Here is a 25,774-nt window from a genome sequence, read left to right as displayed (position 1 = left end):
GCTGGAGACTGAGTTCAGCACCAATGGCCAGTAATTCATCCATCATACCTGCCTGATGGGACCACCATAAAACCCCCTAAAGGGCAGGGCTCAGAGAGCGTCCAGGTCGGTGCACACTGTGGGGTGCTGCGAGGGGGTGCACCCACAGGGGACACGGAGGCTCCAGGCACCCCCCACCCCAGACGTTCCCCTGCACGTCTCTAATCTGGCTGTTCCTGAGTTGGGTCCCTTATGATCCTTTGTGGCCATCTCAAGTCCTTTAACCAGACAGCGTGTCACGACTGAGCTGAATTGTAGACACCCAGCTGGTGTCCAAAGAGTTGGAGAACTGGGGTCAGGAGGCAAAAAAAACCCCATTCCTTTGATGTCAGAGGTATGGTGGGTAAAAATGGCTTAACCCAGGGCCGTCTCACCCTCCAGTGTTAGTCCGTCCTCCCCCGAGGTGAGGTCCTGGCCAGCAGAGCGCAGCGCCTACCCCCATCCTCTGCTGGTTCTGTGGTCACGCAGGGGCCCTTCGCGCCCTCGGGGGGCTTCTGACCTGCCAGCAGGGGCAGGGGCAGGGGGGAGAGGACACAGGACCCCTGGCTCACCCATCACCGCACACCTTTCCCGCATCAGATCAGAAGCGCCACCTCGTCTACCTTCCTGTCTGTGCTGCTTTATCCTCCCTAGTTCCAACGCGCTCTTGGGAGGCACTCAGAGTGATGCTTCCCAGACCCGCCACATCCCCCACCAGTTAACGATGACCTGAGGACCAGGCGGCCCACACCGGGCAGGACGCGTAGCACACGCTCAGGGGACGCGCTGGACCAGCGGCTGGAAACGGCCTTCGCATCGCGGCCCCGCACTAGTGCCCGGCTTCCCACCGCCCGGTGGAGGCCGCAGCCCCCCGCCGGCGCCCCAGACTCACAGCCGACCGGCTCCTGTCACCCAGCCCATCACGTCAAGGTGGCATCAGCATTTCCGCTTCGCACCCCCATTTTAACCCCCCAAAATGCCTGACTATGCCGTCAAACCCAAGATCTAGGCTCCCCCTTTATTTGGCCGCAGTGACTCTGGACCTGGAGTCTTCAGGGCCTCTCTGAGCCCTGGGTGAGGCGACTGAAACAAGGGACCAACCAAAGGGACGGCTGGTGCCCCTGCCCAGTGCTCCCCTCCCTACCTTCCCCGGGGGGAGCAGGGATAGGGACCCCAGCATTCCCAGCGCCTGCTCCAAAACCACCCCCAAGACACCAAGGTGTGACCTGCCCTGTCCCCTCCATCTCTCCCGACTGCATCCTGCAGGTTCCTGGAGGCCGGGTGGCCTGTGACTGATGCGGCACAGAGCCCAGGACCCCGGCAACTTCCCTTAAGCCATATGCTACAGGGATTTACAAAAGGTAAAATGCTGGTGGCTCTCATTCAGCGTCTTTTATTTGAAAAATACGGGCTTTTTTTTTTTTTTCCCATTAAAGATGTTGCTTCAGTTTACAAATGACGGGTTTATTATTATTCTATTATTATTTCTGTCTTCATTTCTAAAATGACAAAGTCACAGGGCCACGTGGCCACAAGCTCTCCATGGGCTTCCGGCACTTGTAACAGCATCCTTCATAAAGGCAAAGGTGGGAGAAAAGGGGGCAGCAGGCGCTAGGCACCTCTGGACAGAAAGCCTCGGGTCTTGGGAAAGGAACCAGTCAGAGACTTCTTCTTGCAGAGATTTTCTCAGAAATGATACTGAATTCCAGAACTACTCAGAGAGGTGACCCTCTGTACGGTGTCCCTGGCCAGAGCCCACGTGGAGGGCGCTCCCCTCAGGGGACAGGAGGGGACCCACGCTGGGCGGACCCCTTTGACCATGGCTCAGCTGCGCTCCCCGAAGGCTGGTCCCGGGCTGATCCGGGCCAGACGCACAGCTCTGAGTCACTCCCAAACGTCTTTCCTGCCCCCGTCCCCCATGAGCCACCAAACAGGCAGCATCAGGGGGAAAATGTCACATGTCCAGTATTTCCAGTTTTCAAGCAGAGTTCCGGGACAGCCACAGGACGGGGAGGCGGGCTCCCCCTCTTCCTCGGGGAGCGGACGCAGACCCACCGCGCAAGGTAGCCTTCAGGGCGATGCGCGCATGATGCGCGCACGACGTGCGCGGGATGCGCGGGATGCGCACGTGTTCCCATCACTGCCGGAGCCAGGATCGGCTCCGACCCTGATCCGGATCTGCCTTCCGATTCCAGAGGCACTGTCCCTCTGTGGACTTGCGAGCCCCGAGCGCGCAGCCCTCGGGCACCGCGGTGTCTCCCCGCCTCCTCCGGGCTCGGACCTCCCCGCACTCCCCGCACCCCCCGCGGCGGGATTACCACGCCAGGGCCTCCAAGCGCGCTTAAGGAGGGGAAAGAGGATCTATTCCTGACCTGCGGACGTGGGATTGACTCTTCTAAATAGGGCAAGGGCCTGGTAATGCCTGTTATCTCTACCCGGAGGAGTCGGCCCTGCAAGGAGGGCGGAGAGAAGCAGTGCCGGAGCGCACGTCCTCATCGGCCGGCAGCCCAGGGTCACCCTGAGAGGCTTTTCAAAAGTCAGATGAACTCAGATGGCACACGGATGCCCCGAAAGCCGGCACTGACCTACCAGAGCCTACGTGACTCGCCTCGGGGATGGAGGTCAATTCAGGTGGCCCCTCCCTGCATCTCTGGAACCACCCACAACGATCTCACTAAATAAGAAAAGGACAAAACTGTGAAGAGTTCCTGGTGCAGGAGCAGGTCCCTGCCTCCAAAAGGCAAGTCAAAACCCAGGCCCTTCTGGGCAACACGCGGAACTACAGAGCGGCCACTTCTGTCTGATGGTACATCCCCAGGCAGGGCAAAATATACCTGTTTCTGAACTTACCAGCTTCCAGAACATTCTGAACCCCAGAGTCCCAGGACTGTGGAGAACGTAGCATTCTTCCTGCAAAACTCCCCCAGGGAGCAGGAAATGTATGCTTGTTGAAGCCCTACTGTGTGCCGGGCACTGTGCAATGTATTGACTGACACTTCCCTTTGATATTTACAAACCCTGAAAGAATCAGCACCCTGGGCGGGGTCTGTGATCTCATGACACACGTCCCCGGGCATTCGAGTCGCTGGAAACACATCACCCGTCCTTTCCCTCTTCCTCCTTCCACGGTGGCATTCACAGGGGTCCGAAGACCTGGAAGTGCAATTCCAACTCTTCCACTAACACCCACTGGACCCCGAACCAGGCACCTATCTGACTGTGAGGGGCGCCCATTTCCACGTCTATGTAGAAGGAAGTCTCTCCCTCTCCCCCTTGCAGGTTTGTCCTGAGGACCCAATGCAACTCACAGCCTTGCAGAGTAAGAGAGTAAGGAATTCACCACCCCCTGGTCATGTTGTTCTGTTCCTTCCCAAACAGCAGCACAGCACCCTGTCCCAGCAGGGCTGGAGCTCCCTGGGAAAACACACACCTCGCCGTGATCCCATCCCAGCAACGGCAAGGATGTGGTACCAAAGGCCCACAGCAGCCGATTCAGGTTTCGGCGTTTTGTAAAATGATCTTCTAAACGTAATTTACTCGGTAACTGCTCACATCTTAGCAGCCTTTCTTCCAGCATAAGGATAGATCTAAGGAGAAAGGAATGTAGAGAAATGAAGAATAAAAAGCTATAAGATACGCACACGCCAAAAATGAGCAAAAATGTCAGACGTTCCTCGTTATCCGTTATCACTTTAAACGTAAATAGATTAAATCCTTCAATCAAAAGCAGATACTGGCAGAATGGAGGGAACACACACAGACACACACACAAAACCCAACCATCGCTGTCTATAGAAGGCTCCCTTGAGGTCCAAAGACACAATCAGGTTGAAAGGGAAAAGATGGGAAAAGATACTTCACATTAAGATTAACAAAAGGAGACCTGTAGTCACTATATAGGAACGTCAGCCAACATATACCTTAAGTCAAGACTGTTACAAAAGACAAAGGACATCAGATATTGAGGAGACCCACCCCAAAATATATGAAGTCAACACTGACACGACTGAAGGGAGAAAGAGACAGACATACAACACTAGTTGGAGATTTTAACACCCCTCTTTCAGTAATGGGTGGAGCCACCAGACAGAAGATGAGTGAGGAACAGAGGACCTGAACGCACCATAAACCAACTGGATGTCACAGATGTGACGTGCGTTGAACACTCCCCTCAACCACAGGAGAACAGTCTTCTTAACGGCATGCGGGACTTTCTCAAGGATGACAGGACACAAAAAAGGTTTTCCATATATGAAAAAAACCTACAGCTATCATCATGCTCGATGGTGAAAGCTTCTCTCTAAGATCGGGAACAAGTCAAGGACGCCCATTTCCAACACTTCTATTTAACACAGTATCGGAAGTTGTAGCCAAAGCAATCAGGCAAGAAAAATAAATCAAAGGTACGCAAATCAGAAAGGAAGAACTAAAATCACCTCTGTTTGCAGATGGCATAATCTTATATGCAGAAAATCTTAAAAATTACACACACACACACACACACACACAAGAAATTATTAGAGTTACTCAATGTACCAAAGCCACAGGATGTATCAACATGCAAAAATCAGTTGTGTGTTGACACACTAACAATGGCCAATCTGAAAAGGAAACTGAGAAAACAAGTCCATTTAAAATAACACCAAGAATAATAAAATAATTAAGAATAAATTCAAACCAAGAGGCCAAGACTTGTACCCTGAAAATGACAAAACGTTCCCATATGAATATGAATAAGACGTAAATGAGAAGAGACATCTTGTGGTCACGGATTGGAAAACTTATTGTCAAGTCAGAATAATCTTCAGACTCAATGCCCTCCTATCAAAATCTCACTGGCATCTTTACAGAAATAGAATTCGTATGGATTCCCAAGGGACCCCGAATAGCCCAAACCATCTTGGAAAAGAAGAATAAAGTTGGGAAAGTCACATTTCCTGAGTTCAACACTCACTACAAAGCTACAAGTAGGCAAAACCGCAGCCTTGGCCTGAGAACAGATGCAGACTTAACAGAACAGAACCGAGAGCCCATAAATGAGCCCTCACGTACGTGGTGGGTTAAACTTTCAACAAGGATGCCAAACCATTCAATGGGGGGAAGGGAGTCTTTTCAACAAATGATTCTGGGGAAACTGGACTTCCACGTGCAACAGAATGACGTGAACGCTTACCTTACCCCAGAAACACAAATTAGCTCAACGTGGATCAAAGATCTAAACACAGGAGCTGAAACCAGCTCTTAGCACACACAGGGGAGTATCTTTGTGACAGTGGATTGAGAAATGACTTCGTGCGGACGGCACCCGAACAATAAAACAGATCCACTGAACTTCATCAAAATTTAAGACTTGCATGTATCACAGGACAAGAGCGTGGAAAAGACCGGCCACAGAAAGGGACCAAACAGTTACCAATCGCGCAAATGCTAAGGGATTAATATTCAAAATATATAAAGATCTCCTGCAAATCAACAACAAAATGCAGATCAAGATCACAATGAGGTACCACCTGCTGCCTATGAGGACGGCTGCTATTTAAAAAAAAGGGGATAAAAGAGATAAATGACAAGGTCCTACTATACGGCACCGGGAACTTTATTCAATACCGTGTAACAGTCTATAATGAAAAAAAATCTGAAAAGGAATATACGTATGTGTGTGAGTAACCGAGTCACTACACTGTACTCCAAAAATTAACACGGCATTGTAAACCGACTATACTAGAATTAACTATAAGTAAATAAATAAAAATAAATTTAAAAAAATTTTAAATGGGGGGAGGGAGGGAGGACGGGGAAGGAAGGAAAAATTGGAAAATACTGAACTAGTGAGGATGTGGAGAAATTTAAACAGTTGTGCACGGCTAATGGGAATGCAAAACAGTGCAGCCACTGTGTTAACTGTCTGGGGGGTGTGGCCGTGAATATTAGTTCCTGTGACATCGCTAAACCTTCGAGAAGCACCGAGTTGTGCACCAGCAGCACACGTCTAGGGAGATGCTTGATAAAAGATGACAAAGGAACGGAGTCCAAAGCCCCTCGCGGTCTGTCCATGCACGTGTTGGACATCTAGGGTGGGCAAGAAACCCCAAATTCCCCAGGGGTGGAGACTGCTTCCAGCAAACACCGCTGAGGGCGCAGGAGCAGAGATGCCAGCGGACTGAAGGTGGTGCTTGGAACCCAGGGTCACTTTTAACGGCACCTGAAGCCCCGCATCCTGGGGCACAGGCACCATGCCTGCCGCTGGTCACCGGTCCCTTCATCCTCACAGAGCCGAGACGGGGAGGGCGCCCACGTCCTCCTCCCTCGGCTGGCAGTGAGACAGCAGCCTCCAGGGACAACAGCTCCCTCGGCGTGGCGCCTCCAGCAGGTCCTCTGTCAACACCCTGGGGGGGACTTCAGCCGCCAGCGACAAATGTCAGTTGACCAAAGAGATGATCGGTGTGTGAACAGGTGATCCTGTTTTTCTGAAGACGGCGGGTCCTGTGTGCAGAGCAGTCAGTCCAGCCCCATCCAGAGGGCGAGCGCTCCCCGGCTTCAGCATCTCTGCCCCGGAGCCGTCTGACAGGCTCCCCCCAGGAAGGCGCAGGCTCGGGACAAAGATGCTGTGGGACAAGATGTGTGTATCCGAGGCTCTGACACAAGACTAGACATGTCAACGAGGCTTCGAAGGAGTCCACCAGGCCTTGGTCTTCTGTTTTCAGCAGAGAAAAAGGTCCAGTTCCCCCAGGAGCCCCCATCTCCCCATGTCCACAGCCAGCTCCCGCACCCACTGCCCATCACTGGGCTAAGAGCGAGCGGACGCGTTTATCTGGGTACCGTTGTTACTTGTTACATATTAAAAAATTATGATTAGAAACGGTGACACACCGCCATCCCATGGCCAACACCCAGAGGCTGCGGGATCCTGGACTCCGGCTGGATGGCCCGAGAGCAGTCAGGGAGCCTGTCTCCAAGAACACGCGCACCTCAGAGCCCCTAGCCACCAAAAGCCACGGCGAGAACAGTGTCCTACTGACCGCCAGAGCCCTTCCAGGTGGCCCAGGACGGCCCTTCTGGGCCAGCGCGTGGATCAGAACCGAGCCATGATGTGAGCTGGACCCCAGCGCATCCTGGTGCCAGCCGGCCACACAGGATCGCTGGGCGCCTGGCCACCAGGGCTCGGGCACCAGGGCGCAGGGCGCAGTGCAGGAATCGGAGGCTGGTCCCCAGGCCTTGAACCTGAAACAGGAGGGCCAAGCAGAGTGGGTCAGACACCACCTTGTCAGCCTGACCCGTCTGGGCCTCTGCCTGGCCGCGCTGGGACGAGCACAGGGGCACGGGCCTGACAAGGCCCAAGGCCAATGATGGCCTGCCCACGTGGCCTGCACCTGGCAGCCACAGGCTCGTGCCCAGGGGTCCAGGCGGTGGGATGGCCACGGCACCAACTAGAAGCTAACCCTCTGCCCCCTGTCCCTCCGCCGGGTCCATCGGGAGACACACACAATGGAACCACCAGCTTCTCTCAGTTGCTCAGGCCTGGGCACCAGCCTCCTGGCCCTCCCTCCCAGAACATCCAAATAAAACATGTGCATAAGGTCGAGCCCGCCACTGGCTCTGCTCTGGGCAGGCCAGAACCAAACGTGGAAAAAAAGGAATAAGGCAAAAATTGGAGCAAAGAAACCACGTAAGGAACAAGGGGGAAAAAATTTAACTAATATGGATACATTACATATACACGATTTTTAAAAATATTATCTATGAAACAAGAATATTATGACAGTAAAATAAGAGTAATAATTTGGGGGTAATGATGGCGTGCTGTAGGTTCCTCAATTGTAACAAATGTTCCACTTTGGGGGAGATGTTGGGGGTGGTGGTAGATAGGAAATCTCTGTATTTTCTGCTGAATTTCGCAATATATCTAAAACTGCTCCAAAAAATAAAGTCTACTTAAATAATAACCAAAAAAGACAGATAGAGGTCCTTAGAAAATAAACTCAAAAAACGGAAGTTTAAAATCCAGTAGAAAGGTTGAAACGTCACGTTGCTGCACTCCACCACCTAGAGGAACTCAGCAGATTCAGATGGGAGCTAAAAAAAGTAATGGCAAAACCAGCCCAGGCAGCTAACAGCCAAATAAAAGCTATTCTGTGGGTGGGGGGGCGGTAATTAGGTTTATTTATTTTTTAGGGGAGGGACTGGGGATTGAACCCAGGACCTCGTGCATGCTAAGCATGCACTCTACCACTTGTGCTACACCCTCCCCCAATAAAAGCTACTCTGGAAAGAAAGAGGAGGAAGGTGGGAAAAAAAAGGAAAAAAAGAAATTGGGGAACTAATTCAAAAACATGTCCCAGCCCCAAGGATCTGAGTTTCCAGCTTGAAGATGCCCTTGACGTAACCCACACTGTCGATGTAGAACCACAAGGCGTACCTTCAAGGGATTTCTGAATAAAGACACAAAGAGAACGTCCTGCAAGCTTCCAGACACGGAAAAACAAAAACAGAGGGGGAAAAAAAACAGTGAAACGTGGAGAGAACCGTTAAGAATGTCTTTATACCTGCACAGTCCCCCAAAAATGTGCATGCACGTCTTTTGGGGGGGAAGCTAGCGTGAACTGTTCTCCATCAAACTGTGGGGGGAAAAGGAAAGAGGAGTCATGGAACCGAAGAGAAAAACTGAGGGCAACCCCAGGATGGTGGAGAAGGAAGCGGAGGCAGGGAGCTGCCGAAAGGCACACGAGTCATTGCTTCCAGAAAGATAAGGCTGGCTGGACACCGGGGGCGTCTGCAAGAATATTTGCACACCTGTGGCGGTTTGCGGCGGGGGTGGGGGCGGGAGAGGTGCGTAAACTCCAAAGCAAACGCAAACACAACCCCAGAAGGAAACAAGATGTCCCACGAGGCAGAGGACGTTATCAATCGCAGAACATACAGCGCGTGGCTCGACCCTGAGCACCAGCGCCAGGCGGTGCGCGCGGGTCCAGCCGGCGTCACCACGGAGACGGGGGGAGGCGGAGCACAGGAGCGGGATGCCGATGGGACAGCGGTCCAGCGCCTCGCCGGCCACGCAGGGAGGGCACAGGATCCTGCGTGAAGCTGCGGCCTGCGGGGATGGAGGGGAGGCAGGCAGGGGCGAGGAACCAGAATACGTTAGGCGGATGCCTGCTTACAGACGCGGCGGGAAACACAGAAGAGGTCGGCTGCGGGTTGTCGCGGCATCGAATCTTCCAACTGTGTCCAACTCTAAAAACCAAGTTTCAAAGTCTGCCCTGGGTGTTGAGGGGTTAAAAAGCCCACTCGAAGGGACAGAGCTTGGTCAGGCCAGGCTGGGAGAGCACAGTCAGGGGACAGCAGGACACGGTGGGGGCTGCCGGTGTCCCACGCTGTGACAGGGTGACACTGCTCCCAGGGTGGGGAGACGGGCCAGGCGGGCATGTGGTTAAGCAGTGACCCAGCTGAGCAAGGGACCCATCCGGACTCACCCCTCCCCACCAGGCAGATGTCGCAGACATCATCAACATTCCAGAAAAAGCAACCTGAAGGCCCCCGGGAAACCTCCCCACACCCCCGTGCAGGACACCTGGAGGGCCGTGGACAGCCCCCAGCTCCACCGCTCGGCCCACGGGAAGATCTCCAAGCCGGGTCCCAGATTTGGAGCAAGGCGCCGTCCTTAGGCCAGGGCCGACCTCCTGCCTGCACGACGCTTCTGCACGGACGTCCGAATTTAAAACGTTCCCTCAGATCAGAGTGGCTTTTTGGTCATTATGAGTTTCTTGGAGCAGGGAATCCTAAAATTATCACTGCCATTACACACAGGGTACGGGAAAAGCTTTTATATTACAGGCAGTTCTCAACTCATCAAAGGCTGGAAGCAGACACTCCCAAGGGATGCAAGTTTAAAAAAAATATTAAATAGGTAAGTGCACCAAAGAGGAGTGAGTATGTGCCACGCGGATTTCAAGAAGCATCTCAAGTGTGATCCAGGCAGCTGGAGGTTCCTTCGTGTTGGCACCCATGTGACAGGATGAGACAGAAGGTCCCCAGGGGGTCACCATTTCCCCTTCACGGTTCTCTCTTGCAGAGGGCCCCCCGGGAGACACCGGATGGCTCGCAGGCAGGGCCAGACAGATGGGCCCCCTGGGCAGTCCCTCGTGCAGTGAAACACCACCTTAGGACCCCAGCTGCCAACCCTGCTTTCAGTCGTGGTGACAATGACACAGTGAAGAGAGCCAAAACACAGCAACGACTTTCCACGCCAAGTGCACAATGAGCCGATGTCCCCAGGCAGGATTCCTGCTGCTGGTCCCCAGGCCCACTGTCCTGGCTCAAAGAAGCAGCCAGGACTCGAGGGGATTCCGCCCACGGGCACAGCCCTCGGAAAGCGTGCGACAGCCACTCCCCAGGGGCCCAGCCAGCCCGTCGGGACCAGCCATCCACGCTCACTGAGGTCCCAGCTGGGACAAGTGTCTCTGCAGACTCGAGACACCAATCAACCTGGGGATCCTGAAGACAGATGGCCCCCGGTCCCACATGCCTGCACCCGGAGGTCTCTCTGCACCCACCTCTGCCCTTAGCATCCTACCCATGGGAAGTTCAAACTGCTGCTCATAGGCCAGAAAAGGGTCCTTACTCGAAGGGACTGGTGCTCAAAGCAGGTTACGGTCAATTCAACAGGGTTTTGTCCAGGAGAGAGCACTGGGAGACAGAAATGCAATACGCAGAGCCTCCTTTGCAGTGAATTGAAGGACCTTGCAAATTAAGAGCACGCGGCATCGCCAAGCTCTGACACGTGCCAAGGTTTACGCACCCCGGACGGCACCCTACCTTCCCCACTGCCCTCCGAGGTGAGCAACCCTGTGACTCTCACTTTACTGATGACCTTAGTCAACCTGCCCACCTGCCTAGTAAAAGGAAGAACCAGGAGTCCAACTGAGGTCTCGTGGGGTCACCAGGATTGGTGCCCATCCTGGGGGAAGCCAAAGGGGGCAAGATGGCGGCACTCACGCCCCCCGGAGATGCTACGACGCACAGGCCACCGTGGCCGGTCAAGCCCAAATAAGGTCCTCAAATTAAGGGTCTGAACAATCGAGGAAAACCCTCCCCCAATTCCATACGCAACTTCAATGGCTGAAAAATAACATTCCAGTGTCCCAGTGGCATCCAGTCACGTGCAAACCAGCACTTGGGCGAGCCAGGCGTGGCTCACCCCACGCCCATCCCTTCCACCGCACGAACCAAAAGGGATCTCTCTCCTTGGAGCTGGTGTATCCCCAAAGCAGAAAGTCGCAAGCGCTCATTTCTTCCTCTGAGACTCTTTTTGTCCTCAGGGACATGGCTTTTTTTTTGTTGTTGCCACCTCTCAAAGCGGTCACACCACTATTCCTTGCACTATTGAAGGAAAGCTGTTGGTCCTCCCACGACTCAGCAAGGGAAGTCAGCGACAGAGTGGTCCCCGCTGGACGGAGAAGGTTAGGGAAGCAGAGACATGCTTCCCAGAAGCATGTGTCTAAAAATGCTCAGAAGGATGCTGGCCAGGGCTTGAATGGACCCGATCAGTTACACACCCATCAGCACACAGACCCCGCGAAAGGTTCCCAGATTCCCAAAGCCTTGCCTTCCAAGTAGCCTGTCTGTCCTAACATCTTCCATAATCCCCCATCCTTGAGCAAAAAAATAAATTAAGACAGGGGAAATCCCTTCTCCACTGGCAGAGTTTTATTTAAATTTTGAACGGATGGCTGATTGTTTACAGGAAGGACAAAACAGCCACGTCTTCCTTATGAGCCCCATGCGATTCCATCTTGATTTAAGAGACTGAGAAATAGACCCGGAGATCGTGCCCCAAACTGCAAAGGCGCAGTTGCTTCCCATGACACAGGACAGAAAAACTCTCCGCACCCAGTCTCAGAGTCCCGGCAGGCGGGCCAGCTAACCGAGCCAGCAGCTCACATAACAGCATCCTACCAGTGTGCCCGTTTCTCTCCCCCTGCAGTTAAGACTTGGACAGCATTCCAGGCAAGTTAAGTTCCTTAAATTATGCCACCTTTATATCATTAGGTTTGATCAACTATGCCAACCTAGGATTGCCAAAGCTCTGGGAGGAAAATGAAGGCCCAACCTCTGCTCAAGGAGCAGACTGGTGTCTGCAGGTTAGACCTGGTCCCCGTCTAGTGCTGTCCCTGAAGCAGTGCAGACAACAGGCAACAAGCCAGAGATGACTTTCGGGACACACAGGTTTTAATAAAACCCTGTTTTAATTACAGGAAACCTGGTTACCGTATCAGATTCATGACTGCGTGAGTAACAAAGTTTTCTCCCAAAATAAGTATGTATTTAGGTACAACAAGTGAGTGGACGAAGGACAGCACTGATCATGGCCTGGTGACACGGCAGGCATCTGGAAGACGGGGAGCCTCAGAAATGGGAACAGAGCTTCCTGTTTCTGCAGGTGGGTGACCGGCAGGGGAGAGCTGTTAGGACCATGTCTCCGTCCGAGGCAGGTGTTCCGGGACAGAAGCATGAACCACACAGGACGTAAAAAAAAAAAACCAAAAAACAAAAAACCCAAAGCTTAGGCTCTGGTGATACTGTTGTTGGCTGGCCACGAGACCCCAGGCACGGCAGTTAAGCCCTGGGGCCTCAGTTTCCATACCTGTAAAATGGGGTCAGTGGGCTGTAGAGGATTAAAAGCAGCTTTGAGGCTTTGAACACGTCCCCTAAACAGTGACATGCTACAGAAGCCTCGGTTGCCACACTTCTCGGGCACGCAGGCAGCTTGCTGAGTTTGTGACTCTGTCTGTCCTCAGGTTCCCTCCCTGTAATCTGGGGATTGGCCCCCGTGGCCCTTTTCTGCCAGGCGCTCCCAGTAACACTCAGATATTGTGTGCACGCCTCCCAGGGTTCTGGTCTTTAACAGAAAAGCCTCGTCATCTCGAATCATTCCTGGAAACACTTTGTTTTCAGAGCCCTTCCCCAATAAAGTACTACCCTAGCAGACACTTCAGCGTCGCCAAGAGCTGGAATTTCTTTTGCCAGAGAAACCTAGATCCCACCTGTTTTTGCCTCCTGGAAAGAACGCGGGGGGGTGGGGGTGGGGGATGGGGGGGCATGGGACTCGAGGTCACCTCTCGCGGAAAATTCGCAGCTCAGGGCTGTAAACCCCAGCCAACGCCTGTTATTGTGCTAACAACATGTGTTCTTAGTAAAACCGAGCCAAACGTTAAATACAGCCCCGTGTCTGGAACCCGGGACCTCCAAACGGCTGAATCAGCATTTTCGGAAACAAAGTGTTCTGGGCAGGGCCTGGTAAACAGCGGCGGAGAGAAAGTTGTGCAATAAGGCGTATTTACTCACGAGCGCTACTTCTCTGAGTCTCTGCCTTTGCATCCCCTTGAATGAAGCCGGGTGCAACCGTTTGCAAAAAAAAAAAAAAGCTTGCTGGCGAACGCAGCGCGAAAGATCCAGGCCCGGGCAGGGTCACCTGTGGCTCCCCTTCGGGGACCCAGGGTTTCGCCAAAGCCAACGCCAAAAAGTTGGCCTTTCTTGCAGTCCCAAGAGCAGAGGAACACAATAAAAAGTGAATACCCTCCTTTCCGTACCGCCCGGCGCACACGCTCCAGGGCCGCGGCCAGGCAGGCGTTCCGAGCGGCGCTCGGCAAGGCGGGGAGTTGCATCAGAATTGCCTCCTGCGACCCGCGCGGCTCTTATCGCATTTCCACGGCTGGCGGCCGGCTGCTCCGGGACCGGGGGGGGGGGGGGTAGGCCCCGCCGGCGGCGGCGGCGGCGGCGGCGGCGCGGAGCGGGGCACCGGCACCGGCCGAGGACGGGATTCCGAGGCCCGGCCGCGCTCCAGCTCGGGAGCGCCCGGGGGCGCCCACCCTCCGGGCGGCCCGGGAGCGCGGCCTCGGCGCCGCACAGGACGGTCCCCGCGCGCGCCGCGCCCGGGTCCCCGCCCGCGCGCGCCGCAGCCCCCCGGCCCCGGGGGCGACGCCCTTCCGCCCGCCGCGCCCCCGCGGCGCCCGGCGTCCCCGGCCCCCGGGCGGCCGGCGCAGACAATGCCGGCGCGGGACCGCCCGGCCGCGAAGTAACTTGGCGCCGCGCTCGCCGCCCAACTCCGTACCTGCCGCGGCGCCGCTCCCGGCCGCCTCCGCGTGGCCGCCGGCGACCCTCGGCGCGGCCGGGGCGGGCGCGGGTCCCTCGGGGCGAGGGCGGCGCGCAGGGCGGTCCCGGTCCCCCGCGCGCCGCCGCCGCCGCCTCCTCCGGGCTGCGCGGAAACTTCGGGCTCCGCGCGGACGTCCGCGGCCTCCGAGCGCCCGGCCCGGTCCCCTTCCTGCCTCCTCCCGGCCTCCCCACCCCCTCGATGGGCTTTAAACCCGCCCGGCCCCGCCCGCCGCCGCCGCCGCCGCCACCTCCGCCTCCGCCGCCTCCGCCTCCTCCCCCGGTCGCTTTTCCTGCTCCTCCTCCCGCCGCCGCCGCCGCCGCCGCCGCCGCCGCCGCCGCCGCCGCCGCCGCCCGGACCGCTCGGGGCCGCCAGCGCGGGCGGAGCCGCGGCCTGGGCGCAGGGCGTGGCGCGCGGGGGGCGCGCGGGGCGCGCGGGGCCGGAGTCCCCGGAGGCCGCCGCCCGGGACCGGCAGGCGGGCGGGGGGCGCGCGGACCCCCGGTCCCGCCCCGCCCCAGGCGCGGACTCGGGCTCCCGCCCCGCCAAGACCCCTCGGACCTCTCCCGAAGGGCGATCTGCGAGCGAATTCTTGGAAACTCCAGCAGGAGCCGCGCCGCCAGATCCTTTATCCCGGGCGCAGCGGCAGGACGGGACCGGGAGAGGGGAACCCGGGCGCGCGGCGGCCGCAGCCCGCCAGGTCTGGAGCCTCGCCTCTCCCAACCTCAGTTTCCCCGTCTGCCTTGAGCCCCGGCGTGGGCGTGCGGGTGGCGTGGGGAGGTCCTGCAGCTTTTCTTAACGCCGCCCAGCCTCAAGCCCATATCTCTGAAATGGGCTGATAAGCCAGCCTCAGCCTGGGGGTTAAATAAGGTATAACTTCTCGTGCCCTAAAGCGAAAGGCAGGAAGGAACCCCTGCATGAATGGAACCCTTTCGTGAACACGATGATGAATGTCTCCATCGAATCAAGATTATAATACAAACAGGGTAATAACAATAATTATGCCTTTTTTCTCTGGGTTTTCCTGTTATAAAAACAGCTGTGATAAGGTACCTTTGCTGAGCACGTGGGCTGTGCCAGTCATTAATCCTCTAATTTCACAGCCCCCTGCCCCCTCCCTGGCCCCCTGAGGTTGTCACTAGGAGAGGCCCACGGCACACACTGGGAAACCGAGTCTCCCCGAGGTTGAATACGTTGCCAGAGGTCAAGGAGCTGGTAAGCGCAGAATAAGGATTATGCCAAAACCCTTTAGGACACTTTTATAGCTCTTTTTTTACCCCCTTTGGCTGGATGCATGGATGAATGAAAGGTCATCCTTTCCTGTAACTGAATAAGCCTCCGGGAGGTACCTACCCATGGCTGAGTCCAGAAAACCCCAAGCTGAAAGGCGAGGATGCAAGAGAGCTTAGGTTCCCAGAAGAAGGGAACAAACACAGAGACTCCCCGTGTAGACAAAGGATTCAGAGCGGAGTAAAGAAGAGAAAGCAGGTTTGGGGTCATCTTCTGGGAAGTCATACGCGCTGAATCTTACATCGTGGCGGAAGGCACGGGTCAGAGCACCAGCCCGCACTAGCCAGGAAGCCTGGTGGGCGATGTTTGAAAAGCACCCAATACGTAGATCTTTTTTTTTTCCCCTGGATCGTTTGTAGGTAAGTTCTGTACCCCATCGCCCCTTCTTTCGTAAGAGTAGAGATATTATACGTAACCACAGTGCACTCACCAAATTTGTACATTGATACAAAATATGTGTGTCTCCTCTTGGTCAGTATTCCATCCCTGCCAGTTGATCTGACCATGTCCTTTATTGCATTTCTTTCCCCACCATCACAAGATCCCCCCAGGGTCAGGTTAGGGGTCTCAGAACATCTGGGTATTCAAACATTACCCTTCAGTGAGAAGGGATGAAAATAAACGTCCGCTAGTGTCATGCCAACATGGATCCGAGAATTCCTCGGCCAGGCCCTCATTCTCCACATTTCCCGGCTCTGCCGAGACACCCGTGCAGGCCTGTCTCCCTTCTGGGCAGGGGCCACCCAGCACCATGTGATCCAAGGTCACGGACGTGTCACTCTGCTGGTGGCTGTGGCTACAGCTGTGCCCTGTGCCGTGATCCGAGCCAGACAGTCCTGTGGGCGGACTGCACCTTGGAGCCATCGCCAGCTGCAGGTTCCAAATGTCCCCTGGCCACGTGCTCCCGCCCACGGGGTTGGAAGCCGCTGTGCAGGGCCACCACGCAGTGTGTGGGTGGCCCTGGAGAAGCAGCCCCCTTACCAGGGGCAAGGCTGTGTGCCTTGGTGCTCAAAAGCTTCACCAAGGGAAATGCACTGTTTACCCTGAGCGGTCAGGACCAAAAGCAAGATTTCGCGATAGTGAGGAATTCAGGGACCCAAATACGAGCAAGAAGGCCCTTTCATCTGACCGTAGAGAATCTGCTAGACTCTAAAGACGATTAGTAACGACTGACTGTCACCACGTGCTCCTCACGGGTGTCATCGCAGCAGGGGGAGTGCCTGGCGCCGAGTGAGCGGGCACTCCGTGAGATCAGCCAGGCCTGGGAAGTCGTATCACGCCAATGAGTTTATCAGCAGAGCAAGTGAACGGAGGATGTGAATGATGGGCCCTGGAGCCCCGGCTCTGTCTCAGACCTTATAACACCCTCGATGAAGGAGAAGGGAGAAGGCGAAGGGGTCCCCGGACAGCCTGAACCCGCTCCGGCGGGTGAGGCCAGGCCTGCAGCCCCGCCATGCACAGGAGGGCATGCCTGGAAGGCAGCGGTGAGCAGCACTAGGGGCGGGGATTGATCTGCGGTCCTAACACAGTCTCAAGATGCCCTGGGCCTACCCTGCCACCCTCCGGAGTTCATGCCTCCGGGCTCAATCTGCATTTTTTAAGATGCCCCCCGACGATTCCCATGTGCACCGGTATTCCAAACGGGGTGATTCTTTGAGTCTCCTAAACAGGGAAGTACGGGCTGCCCCCGGCATACAGAGGTGGGGAGACTGGCGGCATTCCGGGAGGGCCTCCTGGTGGCAGCAACACCTCAGTGGGGTCCTGGAGTATCCAGGGTGGTCAGTTCCACCAAGAGGGGGCCAAAGAAGGCCTGACAGATTGAGAGAGACTTCAGGGCTCACCGAAGCCAAGAAAGAATTTACCACATGGCTATAGTTCATCGTAGCATGCTGGGGCCGGAGGACAGGGCGGGGGCTCAGAAGGCTTGATAAAAGGCCAGGATGGAACCATAGAAGGGACTTCTCTCACGTTCAGGCATTTCTACATTATCCCAAGGGAGATGGGGAGGTCCGATCTGTCGGTCACGGGGCCTACGGACACGATTTACACCCCGCCGAGAGGCGTTGCCCGTGGTCCCCCAAGATCCCCGTGTTGCCTTGGTCCCCACACAGCAGTTGATTTGCTGGGGGATGACCCCTGGCCAAGGTGTGGTGCATTTGCCAGAGGGCGGAAGGATGGGCCAGTCAGACGCCGGCACCTGGGCTGGGGAGAGGGTCTGGACAAGGAGGCCAGGCGAGGCCCAGCATGAGAGCAAAAGTCAGCCCCAGACGGGTGCCCTCCATCCCGTGTCTCCGTGAGCCTGGGTTACACAATCCGTTTCCAGTTTCCACCGAAATCCATTTCTCTTACGATGTCTTCCCATAAACTCGCCTTTTCCCGAGGAAGCTGGAATCAGAATGGCTTCACCGCCAGGAGCTCACTGGGGGACCCTTTTTCTGTCTGGTTTACGGAGGTCAAGAAAATTCACCTTGTGTGGCGGTTGGTGAAGGTGTGCAGCTGCGTTGCCAGGACATCGGTGAGGATGGGGAAGACTCCCCTCTTCCGGAAAGGTTCCCTGAGGCCCCCTCCCCACCCCCAGCAGCCGCTGCCGGGTTTTCTGTCCCACTGATTTGCCTTTTCGAGGTGATGGCGCGAATGGAACCGCAAAACGTGGGGCACTTTCTGTCCGACCTCTTACACTTGGCGTAACGCATTCGAGGTTCACCCGTGTTGTTCCCTGAATTGGTGGCTTGTCCCTTTTTCATGCTGCTGACCTCAATTTGTACATCCATGCACTGGCTGATGGAAATTCGGGCCAGCCCCAGTTTGAGACCATTATGAATAAAAGAGCTTCACAGATTTTTTTTTTTCCTGGGAACATAAGTGTTCATTCGTCCTGGGTAAGTTCACGAGGAGTGAGATGGACGGTCAGGTCATCATTCAAAATGTGTTTCGCTTTGTTAGAAATTCGCCAGACCTGTACCAGTCCCATCTGCACCAAAAACGGACTCGGGTTCCAGTTCTGCATCTTGATTGACACTTGGTGTTGTCAGATTTACTAATTTTAGCCGACCTGGCTGGTGCGTCATGATGTCTCATTCTGATTTTAATGTGCCTTTCCGTCATGGCAAGTTACACAGAGCGCTTTTTCTCGCGTGCTCACTTGCTATATGTATACGTTCTTTTCTGAAGTCTTCATCTTTGGCCTTTTTTTTTTTCTTTCATTTTTACACTGTTTTCTTAGCACTGACTTGTGAGAATTCTGTCTATATACTGCATACCTGTACTTTAGGAGACACGTGTTTTGCAAATATATCTTTTCCTTTTTTGTGTTACTTTTTTTGTTCTTTTGGGGGGAGGGGAGGTAATTAGGTTTATTTATTTTATTTATTTATCTTAATGGAGGTCCTGAGGATTGAACCCAGGACCTCATGCATGCTAAGCACATGGTCTACCACTGAGCTACACCCTCCCCTAGAAGTTTTCTAGTTTTAAGTTCCTGCGTTTAGCTCTGCAATCCAACGTGAGTTAGTTTCCGTAGAAGACGTGAGGTGAGGGTCAAGGTGCTGTTTTGTGTTGCGCACAGGTGTCCCCTGTCCCACTGGGTGACCTGAAGGAGTTGGAACAGCCCAGGTGTGTTACAGAAAACTCGACCTGGCTTCACCGTGGAGCCAGGCGACCGGCTGGGGACTTCTGCTGGTGGGGACAACGGTGAGTTGCAATGGAGAGAATGGAAGAGGTTCTAAATTATTGGAGGCAGGCATCTGCGGGCCATGGGTGGGACTGGAGATTCTTGGCAGAGCGGAAGAGGGGCTGGGGGTTGGAGAGGAGGGGCCCCCCAGTCCTCCCCACTGCCCCCATGGAAACACAGGAAACTCCAACGGGCAGCCTGTGTACAAGCAGACACATTTTTTTGTTAGTTCGTAGAGAACAGAGGTGGTCAATACTATGCTTGCAATTTTTAGAAAATGGTTAAAAGTCTGAATCTTTTGCATAAAAATCAGTCTTAGCTTCCACCAAAAAATCAGTGCGTTTAGCACAAGGGGCCCCCGTTCTCAGGAGGCAGCAGGCCTCTGGGGCCGCACAGCTGAAGAGATTTCTTCTCATGTGGCCTGAGGATGGTCTCAGGCCCCTGCCCTCACAGCAAAAAGTGTGACGGTGAGCACCAGGCACTTTTAACCTCTATGTTGGGGGGCGGTTTCTAACAGCAAAAAGGAAGGCCTGGGGAAGGTGGCTGCTAATTGGACAGCTGACCATCTCTGGACCAAAGGACATGATCCTAGTAGCAGGGGAAAGCCAAGACCCCCACCTCCTGCAGAAGCTTCCTGGGGATCAGGATCTGGGTGCGGAGACACAATTCTGAATCCTTAAGTATCCAAACCTATTTACGCCTCTCCATCACGAGGTCCTTTTCAACCACTTAAAAAAAAAAAAAAAAAGCCAAGGCAGCCCCTTAGCTCAGTTCAGAGTTAATTAAACACTAACATCGTACAAACTTTGCATAATGAAATATTCTTCCAGCCCAGGACACTTTATGGTTTTAATCCCCAAAGCTGCAGAGCTAATAGGAGAATCTAAAATAGGAACAAAATTATTTAACTGATTCACAGCCACCGAGGATTCCGTGACTGGCGCAACTTGCGTGATGTGTGACGAGCTCAGTCAGTGGAGGTCTTCCAGGCAGCCTCTCAACGTCGGTGTTTAAATTGCTAAAACCAGAACCTGCTTCAGTTCACCAGCCCACGTTCTTTAAGAGGATTACTCTGCCTGCAAGTGGTGTGAGACCACGCAGAGAGCAGACCAGCTGGTCCTGGACAACTTGAGGAAGATCTCGCAGCCAGCCCTTGTGGTGACCGGAAGCCCAGTCCAGGTAAGCGGTGATCAGGGGCATCTTGGCTTCCATCCTGGGGCCATGCTGCTGCTGGACGAATGTGAAAGAATAGTGTCTTATGATCGTGTGCAAAGCCTTTCTGGTTTGTTCCACCATCAGCGTCACCCAGGGTTTAGAACTCACAAGATTTTTTTTTTTTTGGAAGGACAGTCAGTTTACAGTGTTGTGTCAATTTCTGGTGCACAGTGCCATGTTTTAGTCACACATTTACATTCATATATTCATTTTCATATTCTTTTTCACCGTAAGTTACTGTAAGATATTGAATAGAGTTCCCTGTGCTCTACAGGAGAAACTTGTTTATCTATTTTACATGTAGTAGTCAGTATCTGCAAATCTTGAACTCCCAATTTATCCCTTCCCACCCAATTTCCCCCTTAGTAGCCATAAGTTTGTTCTCTATGTCTGTGAGTCTGTTTCTGTCTTTCTGTCTTGTAAATAAGTTCATTTGTGTTTGTTTTTTTTTTAAATTCCACATATGAGTGATCTCATATGGTATTTTTCTTTTTTTCCTGGCTGACTTCACTTAGTATGACGATCTCTAGGTCCATCCATGTAGCTGTAAATGGCGTTATTTTATTCTTTTTCATGGCTGCATAGTATTCCATTGTATAAATACACCATAGCTTCTTTATCCACTCATCTGTTGATGGGCATTTAGGCTGGCTCCATATCTTGGTTATTGTAAATAGTGCTGCTATGAACATTGGGGTGCAGGTGTCATTTTGAAGTAGGGTTCCTTCTGGATATATGCCCAGGAGCGGGATTCCTGGGTCATACGGTAAGTCTATTCCTAGTCTTTTGAGGAATCTCCATACTGTTTTCCACAATGGCTGCACCAAACTGCATTCCCACCAGCAGTGAAGGAGGGTTCCCTTTTCTCCACAGCCTCTCCAGCATTTGTCATTCATGGACTTTTGAATGACGGCCATTCTGACTGGTGTGAGGTGACACCTCATTGCACTTTTGATTTGCATTTCTCTGATAATTAGTGATACTGTGGAACCCACAAGATTGAAAGATCAGGTGACTATATGACTGATTTTTCCAGAAAAACTCAGTATTCCCTCTTTTCCTTCTTCCCCTGAATTTTTATTTTGTCTCCTCCTCTTTTATTTTCCGTGCAGCGAGCCCCATTTCTGAAGCAGCTCGTTCATCATAGACGGGCCGTAGCTGTGTGATGCAGACCTCACGTGACAACCATGCCAGGCACTTCGTGTATATGCACATCCTCCAGTGAACCCGAGCAACGCGTTTTCAGATAAATATTATCATCCCAGTCTTACAGTGCAGAGAGTGACCTCAGGGGAGCTAGGGGACTTCTCAAGGTCACTTGGCCAGTAAGTGACGGGGCTGAGGTTTGCAGCCACATCTGTCTGACCCAAGACCATTGTCTTCCACCTTCCCTGGGTGCCTCTGCCGTCATTTCTTGTCATATTATGATTTCCCATGTAACCGGTGATTTAAATGTGTGACCTACTGGGATTTCTATGCGCAAAATTCTGCAATTAGATTTCACTATGGTGAACTTCTCGCCCTTCAGGAAAGGGGCTCTCATTTTTGGGGGGGATCATAAAATGTAATCTTGTGGTGGGAATAGCTCAGTGGTAGAGCACGTGCTTAGCATGCATGAGGTCCTGGGTTCAATCCCCAGTGCCTCCAAAAAAGAAAAAAGAAAAATGTGATCTCACTTCCCCGTGGCTTTGAGTCCAGCGTGAAGGACGGTATTACATCCTTTGTTTATTCAAGATAGGAATTTTGACCTGCAACCTTGCCCCCACCTCCGCCGGCTTTTAGGGAGCTTGAGGACTTGGTTTGGATGCTAGCTTGGGAATCCAGACCGTCTGAGGCCAGGGACACCCACAGGATGGGCAGACCCAGAACAGGCAGTGGGAGGAGCTGTTCCTAGAGAGCAAATGCAGGCGGGCAGTGTATCCACAAAGCCCACGAGTGGGGGACCCTCCTGACGGTGAGATGCCCGGTGGCATCTGAACGTCCATCGTAGGGCAAGTGGATGGAGGTGGCTTCACGGTGCGGTCAGGGGCAGATGTCCACGGCAGGTCCTCGGTGCCCAGGCAAGGACCATACCCGGCTGCTGTCCAGCAGGGAGTGCGTCAGAGGTCAAGAGCTGTGGACAGGACCATGTGGATGCCCCACAGCCAGGACGGGGACACAAGTCTACGCGGGACCTGCCCCCTGAGCACCTCTGTGAGGCCCATTCAGGTGTCCCTTAGGACAAGCCCCACGAGGCTCAGCTTCGGCAAGGGTCTTCACGGGACGGGAGGTGGAGTCCGGGAAGCAGCTCTAAAATCCCGGACTGCGAGCCTCAGGGCCAGTGGCTTTGGACTATGTTTTAAGCATGTAAACACGACGTGCACTTAACCGACGCCGATGAAGACATGACTCTCATGGGGAGGTTGTAGCTCGGTGGTAGAGCGTGTGCTTAGCATGTACAAGGTCCTGGGTTCAATCCCCAGTCCCTCCACCAAAAACATAAAAAAATAAATTAAAAAAGAGAGTTGATTCCCCGCAAACACCATGAGAAATGCAAGGAACTGGAAAGGTGGTTCAGGTGATGATGCCATGGGCCATCTCAGAGGCTTCCTTAGCGTGGGGGGTGGAATGGAGGCCAGTGGGATGCCCAGAGCAGAGATGTCCATCCCAGGAGCACCCCTCACAGCGAGGCCACGCAAGCTACCAAGCTGCCCGGGGACCCCAAGGTTCCAGGGAGACCTGAGGCTCCCTCCCTGCCCATCACACCGACTGCTGAGGACTTTCTGGGGAGTCATCCCGTCACCTGCAGAGTCCGCTGTCACAGTGCCCCGGGTGGGCGCAGCAGAGGGACAACTAACACTGAGCAGGACCCCGGGAGGCCCTCCTGGGTCAGACCCCTCCCTGTGTCCTCCCCTGCAGCTCCTCTCTGAAGGGCCCAGCTCATAGCATCTCACGTATATTTCCTGAGTGTTTCAGATGCTCAAAACCACCACCAAAGAGAAGAAATTAACTACTTGATGATGGAGAGCATGTGGCCCCTGGACCTTCTGGTGCCTGGGGGGTTGATGGTGTTGACCGTCCTGTTACCCCAACATCAGCCAGTCAGAGGCTTGTGCACGAGCTCATCACGTACCCTGAGACCCCTGTCCCTCAGCTGACCTTTAAATATGCTTTGCTGAAACCCTTTGCAGAGTTCGGGGTTTTGGGGGGCAGAAGCCTCCTCGCTCAGCCCTGCAATAAAACTTTCGCTGCTCCAACCTCCTACATTTCGGTTTGTTTGGCGTCTCTGTGTGCGTCGGGCACACGAACTTGCCTTCAGTCACACTTGTGCTTTGGAGTCAGACAGACCTGGGTTCCGGTTTGAATTCCACTTCCCAGTTGTGTAATTTTGGACAAAGGACACCGCCTTTCGAAGCTCAATTTCCTCAGCTGTAAAACCAGCCCCCTCGTCCCTTCCCTGATGGCTCAGTGGATTTCTATAGTTTACTGAATTTTGTCCATCACGTTTCAATACTCTGTTGCCACACAGCAAACCACTCCACACTTAGTGGGGGAACAAACCCGCTGTGTTACATTTGCAGACCTGCAGGTTCGTAATTCTGACCTGGTTCAGCAGGCCTACCTGTCCCCTGCCACGTCTGGTCCTCGGAATAACCCCCACCCCTGTCCGAGTGATACTGTGGTCACTTAAGGAGTGGCCATGGGAACCAGCTCAGACCAAAGATGACCGAGCGGAGGGAGGCTCACTGGAGGGTCTAGAAAAGGAGGATCCTGTCCCCGTGGGACACGCACTGTGAACAGGAGGGCAGGGAGCCCCCGTGACACTGGCCACCCCCGCCCCGGCTCCAGGGCGTGGGCTGAGGAGGACCCTGGCCATCCCCAGGGGACAGCAGACGGAATGAAGCCTCTGATGTCCTTTCAGACCACCCAGCCCTGGGCGTCCAGTGCCAAAGCCAGGCCATGTCCTCACTGTGGAGTTTTCTGTCTGTCATTCCTGGCAGCTTAAAGCACCATCTCTGATGCAAATGTTCACTCACATAGAACACACCCATTAAAAGACTGGCATCGCAGGGGCAGCTTTCTGTCCTTGCAGCCCGAGTCACTCCGGATCTCCAGCATAAGGCAGAGCATCACGCAGCCAACCCTCACCTGTGCAGCGCGCTTGCGCCCGGGCAGGGTGCCGGGAGCCTGCAAACGCTGCCTGGGCTGAAAAAGGCACCAGTCCGCTGCGAAACCTCGGAGCCACCACCGTATCCTCCAGCCCCTGCCGAAAACTCTGGCTGTAGCAGAGCCCGGGTGATTCTGGAAGATGCTTTTGGCATCCCGCTGGGCTCAGTCTGCATCTGAAAAAGATCCGCAGGACGCGCTATAGCCGTTTGCTTTGGGGAACTTTCTAGGGAATAATTCACATCTACTGCTGGCACTCGAACGAGATGACTCAGAGCATCTCTCCGGCAGTGGTTGCCAGACGCCTTCAGCCAACTGCAGAGGACGCCCCCTTGGGGGCCCCACCCAACCCAAGAGCTGGAGCTGACACTGAAGGCCTGGGGGTAGGGTCTTTCGAGGATGCTGTGTGCCCGTTCCGGCAACGATCCTTCCAGAAAAGCCACTGAGAACTTCCGTCATTGTGAAGAGCGCAGATTTCACTTGACTTGGGACCTTGGGCGGTTCACCCAAACACCCCGAGCCTCAGTGTCCTCAGACACCATGGAGGAACCCCTAAGAGGGGTGAAACTGACCCGAGGAAGCACCTAGAATCCCCAGCTGGGTCCCAACCCAGGGCGCATGCCAGGCCAGTGGGTTTATTAAGACTGAACCTGCAAGGAACTGGGTCGGTCTCAGACCCTAGGAATAGCACCCATGCCATGCGGTGATGTGGGGACCACCATCAGTCAGTGTTGGGGGCTCCACCTCCAAGGCAGCCGTCGGTAAACGCTGGGCGCCCCCCCAGCCCCCTTGGGCTGTTAGTCTTCCTGTTCTTGCCAGAAGGCTGGCCCGACCTGGTGAGACCCTGGGTGCACTCCTCCTAGAGAAGGAAGACTTTGGAACCACACTCAGTGCATCCGAGGACAGTGTCCAATGAACGCACGTCTCCAGCTCCCGTCCGGGGATGGGTCCTTACTTTGACGGGTCCTCCGACGCGCTGCTCAGGGCTGTCTGCACAGTGAGCTTTGAGCCGGGCCGTCTGATCCCCCTTCCCAGACAGGCTGCTCGCCCCGAGCTGGAGACGGCCAGCCGTCCAGGCAGACGGGGTGCAGGGAGTCGCTGGGAGGGAAACGCTGAAGAAAGAGAACGAGAAAGTGATGGTGGCCGCCCTGAGCTCTCCTTTGACAGCCGCCTGCGAAAGAAGGCCTTTCCCGTTTCACTTACTTCATTTATGTTTCCCTGGCTTTCCCAGGTTTACAGGGACAGTTAAAAATACGTAAAATGTCAACTGTTAACGTAACCTTTTGCCTTTCCCC

General features: G+C 54.4%; 1 protein-coding gene and 1 long non-coding RNA gene across 8 annotated transcripts in view; one reads left to right on the top strand and one right to left on the bottom strand.

Moving 5' to 3' along the window:
* GRB10 (growth factor receptor bound protein 10) overlaps window positions 1-14,448 on the bottom strand; it is a 116,705-nt gene extending 102,257 nt beyond the window's left edge. Inside the window, exon 1 of one of the 4 annotated variants that reach the window (XM_064482346.1) lies at window positions 14,412-14,448. Coding sequence is in view for 1 of the 4 variants with exons in the window: in XM_031444999.2 (XP_031300859.1) it covers window positions 13,588-13,676 (89 nt within the window). In the remaining 3 variants the exon portion in view is untranslated. Of the gene's footprint in view, window positions 1-13,356; window positions 13,503-13,587; window positions 13,692-14,122; window positions 14,176-14,411 lie in introns of those variants that run through there. The other 3 variants (XM_064482345.1, XM_031444999.2, XM_031445001.2) reach the window with 3 other exon arrangements.
* A 225-nt stretch (window positions 14,449-14,673) lies between these two features.
* On the top strand, window positions 14,674-23,578 carry LOC105101489 (uncharacterized). 4 transcript variants are annotated; one of them, XR_010379124.1, is made up of 5 exons: window positions 14,674-15,144; window positions 17,834-17,963; window positions 19,014-19,138; window positions 20,038-20,297; window positions 21,446-23,578. It is a non-coding gene; the product is annotated as an uncharacterized LOC105101489 (long non-coding RNA). The 4 variants fall into 4 exon arrangements; XR_004134371.2 differs by lacking the exon at window positions 17,834-17,963 and having other exon boundaries at window positions 14,674-14,858; XR_838292.3 differs by lacking the exon at window positions 17,834-17,963.
* The last annotated feature ends 2,196 nt before the right edge of the window (window positions 23,579-25,774 follow it).

This window comes from Camelus dromedarius, chromosome 35 (genome assembly GCF_036321535.1).
Source record: "Camelus dromedarius isolate mCamDro1 chromosome 35, mCamDro1.pat, whole genome shotgun sequence".
NCBI lineage: Eukaryota > Metazoa > Chordata > Mammalia > Artiodactyla > Camelidae > Camelus > Camelus dromedarius.
This window is presented reverse-complemented; position numbering and strand designations above follow the sequence as displayed.